This window comes from Centroberyx gerrardi, chromosome 7 (assembly GCF_048128805.1).
Source record: "Centroberyx gerrardi isolate f3 chromosome 7, fCenGer3.hap1.cur.20231027, whole genome shotgun sequence".
NCBI classification, from domain to species: Eukaryota; Metazoa; Chordata; class Actinopteri; order Beryciformes; family Berycidae; genus Centroberyx; species Centroberyx gerrardi.
The window spans coordinates 13,240,937-13,258,416 of NC_136003.1; the positions used below are offsets into that span (position 1 = coordinate 13,240,937).

Consider the following 17,480-nt stretch of genomic DNA (forward strand, 5'->3'; position numbering starts at 1 on the left):
CTCAAACAATAAAAATAATCACGATAAAATGCCATGGCCAAATGTCATCTCATAACCATGAAAGTATTATATTATCATAACTGGTAGCATGCAACAGATTTCGGCACGCCCACTCATGGTTACTGCATGTTTATTTTATTGGTTGCGCGCGTTTAGCTGAATAGTGAATCTGAATAGGCGGTGCTTCTCATTTGAACTGTACACAATTGATGTGACTCCGCCCGATCAAGTCACCCTGGTGTAAAAAACGAAGGCACCTGTATTACCGTAGTTTGGCACGCGCATTTACGCTCCGTGTTGAGACCAAATCCGCGCTCTCGCACGAAATCCATTTACACTCTAGTAGTAGAGAGGGCCCTGATTGAGTCGCCTTCGTCCGTCAACCAAACAATCCATTTGGTTAAACCGTTGAAGAAACCTTAAATCGGCCTGAGAGCTACGACGGGTTACTCAATAAAAGATATCGACACAACACGAGTAATTTGGAGACCGAAGCATGGCGGATTCGAGCAGCAGTGCAGCGGTCGGAGCCACAGGCTCGAATAGTGGTGCTGCCGGGGTTGCTGGCACTGTTGCGCATGATGGAGCAACTGGAGCTGCGGGAACCAAGACTGGGTCCGAGTCCGTCAAGGGGCAGATTTTTGATGTCGGCCCCCGCTACACGAACCTCTCTTATATCGGAGAGGGAGCATACGGAATGGTTTGGTAAATTTATTCTCTTCGTCGACCGTCTGTATTAGCCTATCCTAGTATCTAAACCAAGATAGCTAGCTAACGTAAGCGGTTTGTTAGCAAATCTTGGTTAGCTAGCTAACCTTGGCTGTTGTATCCAACAAGCAATGCCCTGGCAATGTAAGTCAAGGCACGATATATGCATCTAACTAAACTGCCGAACCGGCCACCTAACAAACACTATCGAGATTAAGCCAGTCCGTCTTGTGGTTAGCAGGTTATTATTTGTTAGCTGCTACTAGCTACAGGCGTGGCTATGGGGGCTTGTAAGAACATACAGGAAACTCGAACGGGAGTGATTGCGCAGGACATGGTTTGCTATCTGGTGAGAAATCTCGTGCAGATTGCTTTTGGCCGCAAAATGCAACTTAGTTATCGTTCTAGCCATTTTCCACGCCTGACATTAGCCTCCCAATCAGATTAATCTGAACTCAATTCCTGATCGCTAATAATTCTGCCTGCAGCAAATGCTGCTGCACAGGATGCAAGTGGGAATTGTCAGATGTGGCAAGGCCTTTTCCCCTTGTTATCGCTATACGTGATCTAGAGCTTTGTGAGGACATGTTAGGCAACCCTGTTGCACTTGATATCACTGTCAAGTCATTGCCATTTAGGCTGAACTGCGTCCACGATAAAATGTGACAGCCCTGCGTATCAAGGAAAGTGAATGGTACGGATGAGTACTAGGCCCACACGTCCATTTCAACAGGGTTTCAGATTCTAATAGATGGCTATGTGGATTACTATCCTTTCTGCCATCGTTTTGCGATGAGGCTATAGCAGCATTTGGTCATTGTAAACATTGTCAACATCCATTGGTTAGTACAGTGAAAGAAAATCAATGTGCTTTCATCGTATCAGTCACACCAACCTCAAACTGAATGTTTATAGTAATCCAGGTGTACAGAGGTTTTTGTAAAAAAATGAAATTGTAAACAAGGTGTTGATCCATTGCAGTCTATTAATGCCTCATTGTTTTGCCCATTAGAGTCACATGTTATATAGGCATACAAACTAACCCTAACCCATGTAGAATATTGAAGCTGTGTAAAATGGGAGAACACAAGACCTAAGATGTGATGTAACGATCTTTTGTGCTGTTGAGTGAGCAGCTATGTAGAAATCTGGCTGGGATGTTAGACAAAAGGTGGCTGGATGAGAGTAGGCATGTTTTCAAGTGGGCAACTCCCATCACAGATTTTCCATTGAATTAGGCCCCCAACTCCTCCAGGAAGCTTAACAGAGACTTATAGGGTCCCAGAACAACCCTATCGATCCGCTCTCAACACTGTCTGGTACCCATTTACTCTACACCTACGCCGCACTGGCATTGCACCTACACTTAGACTCACACATGTCACAACAATAAGACAAAGATGAAGTTGGTGTGGTTTTTGACATGTCATGTGTTTCTTGGCACTGGATTTTAGTGTTGGGGAAAGTCTGCAACACCCTTTTTGAGCCTGGTATCAGCCCAATTCCTGATACCGTTATCAGTGTACGCCTGGTGCAGCATGTAACCTGAGCCCTTTCTTCTGCTCCTTTCCACTCCCACCCTTTCCAGCTCTGCCCTGGACAACATGACGAACCAGCGCGTAGCCATCAAGAAAATCAGCCCGTTTGAGCACCAGACGTACTGCCAGCGCACACTGAGGGAAATCAAGATCCTGCTGCGCTTCCACCATGAGAACATCATCGGCATCAACGACATCCTCAGGGCACGGCGCATCGAGTGCATGAGGGACGTGTATCCTTTTGCTCTTTGTAGTTCTTAAAGTGATAAGCATTTGTACATTAGCAGGTGTTTATTTGCATGTGTGAGGTGTGTCACTTTTTTTCCCAAAATCTAGTTTGAATGAAATCTTAATATGGGAATTGGTTCAAAATCATTCCAGTCCCCGGCAGTTGAAAACATGTCTTTCCTTGTGTGTCGCTGGGTCGATTCACCACAGCTGCCATACCAGGCAGGTCTCATATCAAACCGTAGTGCAGCCTACAAATCAATAATTTCATGAAAGTATAATTGTGCAACAAACTCCTGCATGTAATGTCAAAAAAATGTACTCGCGAACTGCTGAGAAACAAGCTGTTTTTTAAAATCGAAGTGTCTATTCATATCATATTCAATGAATAGCTTAAAAAAATCTTTGTGTGCAATTACTTCTAACAGCGTTTAACCCATAAGCATCACTAAATTCTTTATCGTATTGTCAGGGTGTTTTTACAGCCGTTTTTCATTTCAGTGTGTATCTGTGAGAATTCAACTGCGACTACACTTGGCTCTGAGTTACTGAGGCAGTGTGGAGAGCATGTTGGGGTTAAACAAGAACAAGCAAACAAGGGTCTGAGTTATTAATCCAGCTTTAAATCACCGTACTCCTGCCACAGAGCTTCAAGATTGACTTGGCATAGAGTTCAATAGCACAATTAGCAGGGAGCAAAAACTACTGAAGTCATTAATACCAATCTTGACATTTTGTGGCAAAAGAAATCCCTGCGAGCTAAGAATTTTTGGCTACATATGGAAAATAAATACCAGATACCGGTTACCTCCAATTTTTTGTTTAACTGCGTTGCCTACAGATTTTTAAGCCAACGTCATCCAAAAGTAATTCAGTTACGTTGCTTTATTCCAGAGGATCACAAATGTAAGCAGCTGCTCAGTAATGTCTAAAATTTTCAACCTAACCCTCCCAGCAGTGTCCATGTGACCTCAGCGTAACCCTGACCACTGTGCTTATCTGATATTCATTCGACAAGTCTGACTACTTATGATTCACGTTGTCTGATCTTATCATCGCATTATTCATCAGACCAAGCCGGTGCCTTTCAGACTCAGCCTCAGCATCAGTGTCCAGTATTGTCAAAGCAGCTAGTAGTGGATTGTTGGCCCGGCCTGTTGGGGAGTTGCTTTGACTGAACGCTGCCCAGGCAGTTTTTTTTTTTTTAAAGGGATGGTCCTGTGAGACAGTGAAAAGCTGCTTTGTCCAATGAAAGGAAATGTGTGATGCCGTTGTAGTTACTGTGTCTGGATTTTTTTTTGTTTTATCTGCTGATTAGCCCCACTTTAGTGTGTTTTTGTTTTTGCTAACTTGTGATGAAAACCAGTTGGGTAGAAAATGTTAGCATGGCTCTGACACTGCCAGGTTCCGGGTTGCATTCCTTGTGTAGCTCGACTGGTAGAGCCTGGCACAAACATTAGCAGGACTGGGAAGATTCGACTCCCACTGGGGCCACCCATACTGAAAATGTATGCACTCACAGTACTGCAAGAGTCCACTGGCACTTATTATTATTGCAGTGAGTAGGCTCTGCCCTCTTGTTATTGCTGTGCTAAGAGCAAAGACGCTAGATAAAGAGAGTCGACGGGAGTTATTCCGGGCCTTGGGAGCCCTACGTCACACGTGCACAACTGTATATTTCAGGGTTCATGATATAAAAACTAATCAATTAACATTCATGAATTTTCGCATCTGCTTGGTGTGTGTGTGTGTGTGTGTGTGTGTGTGTGTGTGTGTGTGTGTGTGTGTGTGATCCAATATGTTTTGATCTGATGACTGAAAGGACCAGTCACACCCATGGCAATTATTAGTTTATGATATGAGGAACAACATTTTTGGACTGCACTTATTTCACCACCGTGACTATTTTCAGCTAATTCCAAATGAAATGTTTCAATATTGCTGATATGCCAATATTCTATGATTATAAATTGTGTAAAATAATGGCAAGATATTTGATTATAGGATTAATTGTGCGGCCCCACCTCCTACTCATGAGTATGAGAATACCAGTAGACCAAAAAGACTAATTAGAATATTATGCAGACATAGGTCACATTTCACCTGATGTCCTGTTAGCGTCAGTGGGCAGACCGAGCCCTGCTGTTGTCCTCCTTGACCAGCCCCTCCCCCCCCCCCAGCTACATTGTGCAGACTCTGATGGAGACGGACCTGTACAAGCTGCTGAAGACCCAGAAGCTGAGCAACGACCACATCTGCTATTTCCTCTACCAGATCCTGCGAGGCCTCAAGTACATCCACTCAGCCAACGTGTTGCACCGTGACCTCAAGCCCTCCAACCTGCTCATCAACACCACCTGCGACCTCAAGGTCAGCCCCGCCTCCAAGCACACACACACCACCATCACAATGGCAACAATTTTGGCTATTTATCTATTATGCCCACAGTAAGAGTTTTTTCCCCCACAGCAGAGGCAAGTGGGTTTTTAAGTTTACTTTTTTGTGATTAACTAATTTTACAGACACCTACAAGAGTATCAAATGTCCATGTTATCTGTATCAATATTCTGTACACACAATATGTCCAACATGCACACTGTACATGAATACGCTATGTAAAGTCAAATGCTTATTTCCAACGAGGAAAACCCAAAACATGTATGACAAAAAGGATGGAAAGAACCGTATGTTTATTTAAACTGTGGCCCGACTGGCAAGTTACATCAGCTCGCAACAAAACTGAAAAAGAATCCCAGGAATGTTGGATATGGGTGCTGGATCGACCCGGAGCCCTTCCTCTGCATGGCAAGGACCTGCAGAGGAAGCCAGGCTGTCAGTCTTTAAATAATACAGACTTTCAGCATCGAAATATGCTTTCACTACGCCTTTCACTAGCCAGCATTCGCTACTGTCTCCCATAAGCAGGAAGAAGACGACAGGGTTTGACCTGCCTCCTAATTTGTGATATCACAACATTGAGTCAACTGACAAAGACAGAAAATGTGACTGATATTACCCAGGCTGTTTTTTCTGTGGGAAGTTACTTTTTCTCATTGTACTGATTTGGGTGTCAAAGCTCAAATAACCTTCTGTGAGTTCATAGTCTGCCATTCATTGTCTATGGAGCAGCTCAAGTTCAGTTCAGTTCAGTTCTTTATTTTAATACCAGAGGGCAATTTATTTGCAGGCAGGTATAGAAACATACGACTCGTCATACACAGCAAAGACAAAAAGTAGGCAATGACAAGTAACACATACAACACCACGACATACAATACAGTAAAAAAAAAAATAATACAGCAACTAAAATAAAATAAAATTGCCAGTCCACAATAGAATGTGCAGAATTTCTGTAGTTTTGTCCATTAGTCAAGGCGGTGGCTAAAGGAACAAATGAGAAAAATCTGTTTCAAACACCTATTGGCGATATAACTTGCATTCCTGGGTTCATTTTGTTGTTTGTATTTTTCTTATTCCGATAGATAAGTGGCCAAACAGAAATATTTCCAGTGCAGTGACAATGGAGTTTAATAGGAAAAACATTTCAGCGATCTAAAACATCAGCGGTAAACATCAGGTTTTGACCAAAACCGGTGTCAATAGAAATCCATCGTAGAAGCAGCAGAGATGCCAGTTTCTCCACTGACAGAAGCATCAAGGGTCCAGAATGCAATGCAGCCGCAAGACATGTTGTGTTTGCACAAGGGGTGCGACTTCTTGACTGGTGACGACAGCTAGCGGTATCACTGTTGCTCTCTCCACCTGCAGTGTGTGAAGTTCGCTTGATATTGGGTATTCGATGGATATTTGTAGTAAAAGCATGTTGATGAATATATTTGTGATTACTGGAAAAGGAAGAACAATTTACATCCACTGGTTTCAATATATGAGAAAATATATCCACAGAACATCCAATATCTAATAAGCCAACTTTACAGTGGTACGACCCACAGCTAAATGGAACCATTTCACACTCGTTCTTGGGGGTTGTTGAAAGGCATTCTGGGAATCGTAGGAAATCTCTAACTGAAGTAGAAGTAGACGAGACTGGTTGAGGGAAAGTAGATACAACAAAAAGGTAAATTACAACACACGCTTTTTGGTAGAAATGTATAACTGTAACAAAGTGGCCTATTCTTTACCATGTTGCCCAGGCCCAGAGCACATTTGTGAATTATAGGCAGCTAATCATCAATCCCTGGATTAGTAAATCATGTGTGCTGGGTAAAGAACAGAGGCAACATGTGCTATGGCTTTCTGATACATTCCATTCCAGGAAAAAAAGCGTTCCTTTGTATAAATCCAAATTAAATCCCTTCCACGGGTCAGATAGGGTTACTTAGAATGTGAATAAAATACAAACAAGTAAGCACCACAAGATAAAAAGATGAGAATAATGGGGAAAAAAACTAAAGTTGAAAAATCTAGAGTTGTGCACATCCCTACCTTGTAGTAACTAGGGGTTTCTGTTGCCACCTCCATATCTTCAAGTCTCCCGAAGTCTGCGAAGGGAACACAGACAAACGGTTATGAACCTGGGCCGATCTTAATAAATGATTAATCTCTAATGTGCTCTTCCAGTTGGGTCACTTGTTGCAACTCTCCACCACTGGCACTGCTGCAAGAAATATTAACAACATTAATAGAAAGTAGATACTTTTTCTGTTCTGTTCCCTTTTTTTTTTTCTTTTTTTTTTAATGCTAAACCAACAAAAAGAGGAATATTTGTGGGACCATGAGGTGTAGCAACAGGTCGTAGAGAGTAGCATAAAAATGAAATGGGGAACTGATGGACCTGCAGAGCCTCTGAGGCTACTGACATGAATAGTTCAAAGAACAGATAACGCTGACAGTCTTACCAGCTCTCAAATCCTCGCCAGATTACGGTTCCAAAGAAAGTTCGTGGGGTGCGGCTGCCTGATTTAGATGTCCCACACAAAGCATGACTAGCTGTGAGACTGACGACCCTGACCTCTAACCCTTTGTGTCGTCGTCAGATCTGTGACTTTGGCCTGGCGCGGATAGCCGACCCCGAGCACGACCACACAGGTTTCTTGACTGAATATGTGGCTACGCGTTGGTACAGGGCCCCAGAAATCATGCTCAACTCAAAGGTAGGTGCAGGTGTAATGATGAGAGTCAGTTTACATGTCTGACTGGATGTTATTTTAGTCTGTTGACTGTGTGTGTGTGTGTGTGTGCCTCAGGGCTACTCCAAGTCCATTGACATCTGGTCAGTGGGCTGCATCCTGGCTGAGATGTTGTCCAACAGGCCCATCTTCCCCGGGAAACACTACCTGGACCAGCTCAACCACATACTGGGTGAGCTGCAAAGATCTCGCTCCTTTCCCAACACTAACCAAGGCTGTTTGACTTAGTCTTCACTGCAAATCTACTGCATTTACTTCAGAGCAAACCTATTGTAACTGTGGATTCATGTTTTCCAGCACAAGGTAGGGCTGAGCATTGCAAAAAGATGTACCTATACCATGATGATTTTTCGTTTTGCCATTTAAAAAGCTTCAGAACTATGTATTCTCCTTATTTGTGGGCTTTCTATTCATTTATATATATTTACGTAAGAGTATAATTTTGAATTTAATGGATTTATATTGAATTTCCAGCTAAAGCTATCAATAACTGGCACAAGTCCTGTGAAGCAGAGCTTTTTAACTACTTTAGGTGGGTTATGATAGAGGGCCATGCATTTTCTACTTGCAGTTATTTATTTTTGCACTTGCACATGAATATAAACCACATGGTTGGCATGCAAATATACATGCAAATACTTTGTTATCTTTTTAAATGGGCAAAGTAGATTCTGAAGTGCACACGCTGTGGTTAGCTAATGTGGCTCATATAGCGGGCTAATGTGACTCAGCTATTTATATCCACTTCCTTGTTCCCTTTTCTCAGTCTTTTGTCCAATGATGCTTTGTGCATGGTAACTCAGTGTCTCTCTGTTTCCACACATCTGTTACCTTCCTGTCTTTCGCAAAAAAAAGTAAACTGCACAGTACCAAGTAATTCTAGTTTTGTAGACGCCTGGAACAGCAGCTGTAACTGGGGGGGAAAAGACAGTTTCGATCTTACTAGAGCAGCAGAGTCAGCAGAGTGAAATGTGATGAAGCTTACTAGTGAGAGAGGAACAATTGTTGTGATGGCGGTCATGGGAGTTTTCCACAAGCTCTGTGTCATTTCTTATTGGAGGAGAAATATGTCAGTGTTTTCCAGATATGTGGCCTATTAGAAAGTTAGTTAAGAAGCTGGGACTTGTCACACATACAACATTAGAGAAACAAAGAAAAGTTTTGCACTTAATGACTTGTAGTCAACTCTATGCATGGAAAGAATTAGCAATTTTTCCATTTAGAATAGAGAGGGACATTTCACAGGCCGCTTCAGTTTCTAATCTAGCTAGTCGGCGATGCTGCTACACTGCAGCTTTGGAGAGGAGAGGACTGGGGAGGGTGAGAACAGGCAGGCGCTTGAGTGTTAGACACGAACACTAGTGGTTGTGAGTGCATTGGCTGATAGTGTTCATAGGGCGTAATAAATAGGAAAAATCTACTCTGGCGGTGGAACATTAAACACGGCTTATTCTGGCTGAATTATACGTTTTATCAGATAAATTAACAGATCAGATTGCTCAGAATCAAGGGACCAATAAAAAATGACCCGGGCCACCAGTTGAATTGCCCTACTGAAAGGTGTTCAGGCCATTTCATATGCATTTCCCCCCCTTTGCAGGCATCTTGGGCTCTCCATCTCAAGAAGACCTGAACTGCATCATCAACATGAAGGCCCGGAACTACCTGCAGTCCCTGCCGGAGAAACCCAAGATCCCCTGGGACAAGCTCTTCCCCAAGGCTGACTCCAAGGGTATGGGGACACGCTTTATTCATCTGTAGATGTGGAATCCGTATTCTGCTAGCGTGTAGCAAGCAAGACCTATTTCACTGTCTAGTTCACTGTGTAGCTCCCCTGATGAGATGAAACTTTATTGGTCCTCATGGGGGAAATGGGTTAATTGTAGCAGGAAAAGAGTAGGATTCAGATACCATTCAATAAATGGAAAATATTATTTTAGATATTATTAAGATTATGGGTACAATGTCCATCATGCTACCTAATTCATATATGTTTTATAGTGGGAATCTGCAAATGTGTATCATTGGCTTTATCTTACCTGATTTACAGATGGGCGTAGAAATGTGACCAAAAGTGCATGTGTGCAGAATTGGGTATTTACATTACCATGGTTACTGACAGAAGATACAAACTCATTGTAATGTGTCCAGAAACATGTATTGCCTCCTGTTTGGCTGATGCTGCTGCAGCAGGAAGAAGTGTGTAGTAGGATGGTAGTTGGTAAAAAGGAACAACTGCCATCGAGAATCAGCTGCAGGCTGAAGGTGCTCAGTAGCTGCACCAGCTCCATCACAGTTCCTTATTGATCATAGCGCACAGTTGCCAGCAGATGGCGCTGTTGAGTCGTCCCAACAGGCCCACTAGTGGCTCTGAACATGAACATGAACATGAACATGAACCGACAGGACAAAAGAATGTTCTGCTCCAGTTGAAGCTGTTCCTGATTGGATCAGTGTGAATAGACACAACAGCTCAGGGTTCAACGTTGAGAATATTTTCCACTTGCCCAGTTGGGCCAGTAGGCCAGAGTTCTACTTGCCCCAAGTGTATTTTCACTGGCATAGCTGGTAAGATGCAAATCACCACTTTTTCATACATTTAACGGGGCATTAAGTGTGTTATGACTCTTATTGACCTCTATCAGCGACCAAGAAATTGCAACATCATCAACTGATCTCTGGCACAGGAATTTCTGAATTTTCACAACTGTGTGAAATTCCAAAGTTTTAAATTGTCCCTTGTTGCACAAATTCATGGATGAGCCATCAGAACCAGCTGGTGGAAGCTTTTCTGTAAATGAAAAATGTATATTAGAGGGGAAATTCATGAGGCTGTTAAGTGTCACCATTCATCCATCTGGCTAATGCATTAATTGGACGTGATGACGGTTGTCGGGTAGCTGCTTTGCCAACATACCAGCTAGATGCTGCCGGCTGTTGTTTGAGTCATGTGTGTGTCAGCAGTAATACTCGGCTTGATCCACCTTACTCAGAAATTGCTGACAAACAATGCAGGATTGATTCATCATTTTCAACTCAAGGAAACTGTTGCTTCCACAATGAAAACAATAGACTTTTAGTTATAGCTTTGTAACTTGACGTCCCCGGCACCATTCAGCTCCACACAACTCTCTTGACTAACTGTGAGGTGGCACGGAGTCAGACGATTGGTCAGGAAAAGCACAACGGTGAGAAGAGTGGGCCAGTGAAAGAACGCAGATGCAAACAAAATAGTAGGACCACAAACTTTCTCGGGACACTGGCCCAGTTGGTCCACTGCCTGACCAGTCAACTGGCCAAGTCAGTGTGTTTACTGGCCCCGAGCCATCGAGCAATCTTCATTGTTGAACCCTGCAGCTAATGACATTCTTGTGAGTGTTTTAATAAACACTATTTGATAATGAAATAAAATGGGAATTGGAAAGCTCAAATAATCTAGGTTAACTTATTTTTATCTTGAACTGTTTCTGGTGGAGCGGTTTTGGAATTCATCAACACAAGAAAAGTAGTCTTGAGATTTCTGCGCAGCCTCGTGACGTAAACCTGACTGAAGCTCTTGATTTATCTACTGCAGCTCTGGACCTGCTAGGCCGCATGTTGACCTTTAACCCCATCAAGCGCATCAGCGTCGAGGAGGCCCTGGCTCACCCTTACCTGGAGCAGTACTACGATCCCACAGATGAGGTACACACACACGCACACACACACACACACACACACACAGCTTGAACCATCTTTACCTTTTGGTTAAAGTTAAGGTACTGGATTTTTAGAATCTTTTTTTTTTATTGATTTCTAACCAAGTCCTCTCAAGCAGATTTATGACTTATTCATTCATTCATGGAAGTCAATTGAATAACTTGCAAGTGATCTTTGAGAAAAATTATTTCAAGAAGTGGTGGTGGGTGGATACAGCTTGCTATTGCCAATTTTTTAGAGACAAAAACCACTCCCCTTTTAAAGGGAGAGGTTCACATTTTACATTTTTGAAGGCCCAATCCGCTACTGCTAAAGCCACACCACATGTGTTCTTATATGAAATCAAAGATCGACTTGTGTTTGTGTAGCAGCTACATCGATCAGTGTATACAGTAGGGTCATTTGACTGCTAGTGAAAGGCTGTGAACACAAAATTTGAATTGATGTTGCAGTTCTGCGTGTAAAGTGTAAAAGCCACAGCGCTGCACTTTGAACAGCTCTGTGGTTGTAACACTTCAAACAGCTGGTGGTGACTGACTGTGAAGGGCCGCTGAAGTTTAAGATGGCTATCTTTTTTAGTAGTAGCAAGACTCCTTCCAGAACATACAGATGATTTTCTGCCATTGTTGTGGTTTTGGGGGGAAATCAATCAATCAATCAATCAAAATCAACTGGAAGGTTTTCATTTCATCCCAGAACTTGGTAGTGAGAGAGAACTGATTGAAAGAATTTGCATATAAGTTTAAGAGAAATGGTTTTGCTCCAAATGAACTGATATTGTTATTAATAAAATGATAATACATGGCCACTTACAGATCCACAAAAGCTACAGCAGCACTGATGTGAATGTCTGGAGAGGAATTTGCAATAATTGAAGGACAAAACGGTTCACTTCAAGAGAGCAAATTATTTTGATTCACGCAAATATTGGGGGCAGAAAGAAAATGTTTATTCAAACACGCAGTGGGCATATTTGTCATTGTTTTCAGCCATGAGCCGGGAAGCCTCTTAGTTGTGTTTTGGAACGTAAGAAGGATTAAACGTACTTTAAATGCGTACACAGACGCTTGTATCTCCGTGGCCTTAGCAGGTACTATAATAACAGGTTTTTTGGGCGCACAACTTCCATTAATTCTGTGTTCTCCCATTTGACATATTTTATTTTGTCCTGATCACATTCTGAACATTCTAGTGGGCCGTTTGGCTTCACAAACCAGACAAACCTCTCCAGCCTTTTGTCTTTGGCAGCAGGAGCCCTAATTCCTGACTTAATCAACACGCTACTTCCAAAGCATAAACTGCTGCTGCTGCTTGTTTGAAGGCGGCCGCCACTCCCAACTTTAATAGCGGTGTGCAAGACATCACAACAGTGCTGGGAGTAAATAGTCAGCACACTGCACTCTCAATTTCACCGCAGTGACTGTTTTTAACGCAATATTCCAAGCAAACAGCTTTCAGCCTTAGTTGCAAGTTGTTGAAATGTGTGTGTGTGTGTGTGTGTGTGTGTGTGTGCGTGCAGCCGGTAGCGGAGGAGCCCTTCACTTTCAGCATGGAACTGGATGACCTTCCCAAGGAGAAGCTGAAGGAGCTGATCTACGAGGAAACGGCACGTTTCCAGGAAAACTACCAGGGCTCCTGAGACACACAGGTACTTTCCTCACATCCAAACACCCCGGCATACAGTCAGAGCACAGCAGCTGAGAGTTGAGCAGTTTTTTGGGTCTCACAGTTATGAAGGTGAAACACTCATTGTCCATATCATGTCCTAAAGAATCGCTGAACAAAGAACTGAATACGTATATAGTCCCAACTCGGAACTTAATCTCATTCTCACACACACATACTGGCTTTTATTTATGGCAGTGTTCAAAATCATTTCAAATGAGCTGACAGAACAGCAGTTTGATGGAAAATTTGATTTGATGTTATCATACAGTTGAACCGCACCGACACAGACTCCTGCTGTTAATTTCTCTGTACAGTAACTCGAAGGTGACTGAATACACCTGTTTTTCCTAAACAAATACGCTTGATAACACCTCGCTTCCTCAGTTTTGTCCATGTTTAAAGTGCGTGTCTGCCAGTAGGCGATACTGTGGTAACCAAGCTCTGCGTAGGCACAGACGAGAGCGCACAGGTCCAGGCAGAGTGGAGATTAAGAGCTGTGCAGACATAAAGTAGTGGACAGTTGCTGTCGACCGCATTTGCGTTCTGCTACTCTTGCGTACTATTGCAGCTCCAGGGACACAGCAGGTATGGAATAGCCCTTAAGCAGCATAATTCTTCTACATTGTTGGTGAAGTTTTTAACACATTGATACTCTCATGAAGCGGTTGGTTTTTAGGCCTGGTTGGAGTTTGGGACTTGCATCATATAGTCACATCAGCAAGGCCAATAGCATCTGATGTCTGATATGTTATCTTCGAACTGCAAGAGCTCTGAATAGATTTTTTTTTTTTTTTTGAGACCACTAGATGTCAGTGGAGCACATGCCATTCATACATGTGTTCAAACAGCTGGGAACACTTGAACATATACTGCAAGTGCTGAGTGTTGTAATTGGCAGAAGCAAGATCTGGGATGAGCTATTGAACAGAAAAAGTAATATTTCAACATAGATGCTAATAGGGCTGTAACAAAATTATTTTGGTAATCAATTATTCGACCAATTATTGAAGTGATTGATCAGTTAATAGGCTCAAAAAGAAATGTAAATGATGCCATCACTTCATCCTCATCATGCCAGGTGATAGAAACTGAAACTAAACTTATTGTTAACTTATTGTAGATATGAAGATCACAGACACACAAACTTCCACACACTCTAAGTGTATTTTTCTTTTCTCTCCTTTCGCACCTTTCAGCTCTAAAGAAGAGTGACAAAGCCACACAGAGGCTCGGAACAAGAAGACTCCAAAACGACATGATATAACAAAAAAAAAATTGCATCTTCAAGAAACCAACAAAAAGAGAAACCAAGAAATATGAACATTTAACTGCTTATCTTTCCATTTCTACTGCAAGAGAGCTAAGTTTAACTTTGATTTCCGTGGTTGGGCGGGGTGGTGGGGTCTGTTGTACTCATGCTGTTTCAGTCTTGTCCAACACGTTGGACTCTCCCCCCCTCCTCTCACTGCGCATGTTTTCTTCTTCTTTTGTTTTTTCCTGTCCCACTGAACCCACGGCCCCTCTCGTATCCCGACCAAACCTTTCCACCCCCTCGGCACCCGTTCCTGCACCGTATGTCGGTTCTCCCCTCTCCCCCCCACTCTTCGGTTGCTCTCCCCCTCACTAGTCACAGCATATAAACATATACTACTGTATTAACCAACACCATAACTCTCTTGTCTTGCTCCTTGGAATTTAGAGCCTGGAAAAATAGAGGGATAGGAGGATGGGGGCGCTAATTGGGTGTGTGTATGTATATACAAATATATAAAAGTGTTTTTTGTTTTTTTCTTTGAGTGTGCTTGTCGCGGTTTTCGTTTGTACACCGTTATTTGAGCGTTTCTGATCAGTTAAGAGTCGTATTTGTATGTTTTGGGGTTTATATTTGCAAATCATTTTTGAACACTTGATTTTGAGACAAACATTCAATGTTTTTACAGGCATGTTGGCAGATTTATATATTTCTTTGTTGTTGCTCTTTTTTTTTTTTCTAAAAAAAAAAAATTATGTATGATGTTCATGTGAATGCATGCATTCCTGAAATTTACCAAAGTGGCAGAGAGAAGCAAGGAATTTGGCTGGGGAGCAACCATGGAATGGCTGTCGTAGGCTGTCGTTTTTGTATTCTACCTTAAAACACATTTCTTGAATTTAAACTCATACCAAGGGCAGACAAACTAAACTCTTCCTTCATCTGGGGGAGATTGGTCATATTCAGGAGGCGCTACATGGATGGAACAAATCAGGTAGAAGCAAATGGCAGAGAATATCCACAATATCCACTATTGTCTGTTCATGCAGGCGAGGCATCACAACAGCGACACCTGTGCCCCATTTTCCAGAAGCTTCATGCTCTGTGCCATGTAAAGACCATTGGAAACGGTTTTGTTTTTTTTCCTGTAGTCCTCTCAACTCAGCCCTTTAAAAACCAGCCACAGATTTTGAATGGTCTGGGGCAGACTACAGCAGACATAGAAATCATAGAGGCTTTTGCTTTCCCCACTATTTGACACATGAGAAATGTCTCAATTGAGGATCAACATTTATCTGACTCAAATTATTCATCATAAGACCTTTTGCGACATGTAATTGTAGAGACTGGAGAAGTGGAGAGGGAACATTGCCAAAACAGACGCGAGATGCTGGTATGACCTCATACACAGAGGTTGATTGTATCGCCTACATCACAAACAACTGGCAGGTTGTGTTTTGGCCTGTAAGATCCCTGTTCCATTAAATGTACTGAACATCAAATAACTGATCCAGTGTCGTAGTAAAAACCTATGCGCTTCTCTGGGAAACAGTTATTGAATTACGCTCTGCTTCCAGTAAGTGCATCCATCTTTGCAGAGAACATGGTTCCTGGAAAATGGGGCCTAGTTGACCATGCTATTAGCAGCTGTCTTGCACTAGCTGTGGTTCCTATCTCCCACTGTTTGACCCAGTACATTTTTACAGACTAGGGTGGAAATGCAGGCCCAAATTCACAGTGAAGGCTTTTAGCTGCGGCTCTTATCCGGAGCAATTTACAATACGTTTCGCAGTAGATGAGGTCGGGTGTGCGTGAATGGCATAATTGCATGCAGTCTAGAAAAGGAACAAGTGCTATTTTCTAAGTATTGTTACATTCAGATCATATTGGCCCATTGACTCGTAAATGACCTGAATTTCTTTAAAAACCAAGCTCGCTCCTCAGTATTCATCCAGCAGTGGCGAGCCACCACAGCGAGAACGCCTCCACCGCTAGAGAAAGTGTGAAATTCACTGATTAATCAGCTGTATCACACAGTAGTAGTTAAACCCATTGTCCTGCCCTGCTGTACAGATATTCCTGCTCGGCGCCATACTGCTCAATGCACAGCCAAACCGTCATCACTTAAAGGTTGTATATATCCCAGTTTGCACCTCTCTGCCCATTTGTTGTTCCTTTTCCTTTTGCCCTCATATTCCCTGTGAAACTCTCCTCCCCCTCCTCTTTTCCCTTCACTTCTGTGTTTTCTTGGCTGCCTGGGAACTTAGGGTTTTTGTTTATGTACTGGATGGTTGTCTTTCAAAAGGTGACATTGTGCTGGGGTGAAGTATTCACTAGAGGGTCGGGATGTAGTGTGGGCGCCTGGCTCGCTGTGTTTGTGCTAACGGTGGGGCCGATTCCTTGTTTCTCAGACGTGGCTAATCATGTTGCTGTGTGTGCGCGGGCTACAGTGCTTTTTTTTTTGTTTTTTTTTTTGTCCATGTTCTTCTTGTCACTGGTTAGTCTGTGTTTCCCCTCTCGTCTCATTGCTCTCCTCTCTCTGTTCTGGATGTGACTGTACTGATCGCTGCTTGGTGAAAGCCCAGGTCCAGATCAGTAACTTGGTCTGCACTAATTTTGCCTGTTGCACAGAGACCAGGCCTAAACCGATCACTAGCCTTGCCCCCTCACAGCAAAATCGCTGACTGTTTTACGTCTCGGGCTTTAACCATTCCACCGAGCCATTGTAAGGCTTCTGCCCCTCAAAAGCCATAGCCACCGCTCTGCGTAACACCTAGTCAGCCCATCCAAGGATCAGTTTAAGTGTTTTCTAATCCGCACTTATTCCTCCACGGGGCGATGAGTGAACCAGACTTGAAATCGGTGCATGTGGTGATCTTCATTCATTCATTTCCCCCCCTTCCCAACACTCACCACGCTTTACTCAAAGGGCTGCCCCTCCCCTTCCCCCCCCTCCCTCAAAATGTCTCATTGACCCGCCCCTTCTGCTCACCCCCCCTCCCCCCCGCCCAAATGGGATTGGTCGAGACTTTCTAAACCATATCACTGACTTTGCTGCCGCTCGGTTCGGTCCGATTTCCCTGTTCTCGCTGGCTCCTCCTCCCTCAGAAATCATTTCTTCACCTGAATCACGGCTCAGACCCGCAGGGAGGGAAGGAGCTCCAGTGGCAGCGGCCAGTCGTACAGGCGGGAGACTCGTTCCAGTGATGTGACTCAATCAGCGCACCTGCACTTTGC

At 43.2% G+C, this 17,480-nt stretch overlaps 1 protein-coding gene across 2 annotated transcripts; it reads left to right on the forward strand.

Moving 5' to 3' along the window:
* The first annotated feature begins 328 nt into the window (after window positions 1-328).
* On the forward strand, window positions 329-16,669 carry mapk3 (mitogen-activated protein kinase 3). 2 transcript variants are annotated; one of them, XM_071911953.2, is made up of 9 exons: window positions 329-705; window positions 2,297-2,479; window positions 4,655-4,844; window positions 7,472-7,588; window positions 7,682-7,796; window positions 9,225-9,356; window positions 11,199-11,308; window positions 12,843-12,971; window positions 14,188-16,669. In XM_071911953.2, exons 1-8 carry the CDS (start codon window positions 497-499, stop codon window positions 12,960-12,962), a joined length of 1,176 nt encoding a protein of 391 aa, XP_071768054.1. In that variant the 5' UTR covers window positions 329-496; the 3' UTR covers window positions 12,963-12,971; window positions 14,188-16,669. The 2 variants fall into 2 exon arrangements, with proteins under 2 accessions (XP_071768054.1, XP_078141093.1); XM_078284967.1 differs by having other exon boundaries at window positions 329-700.
* The last annotated feature ends 811 nt before the right edge of the window (window positions 16,670-17,480 follow it).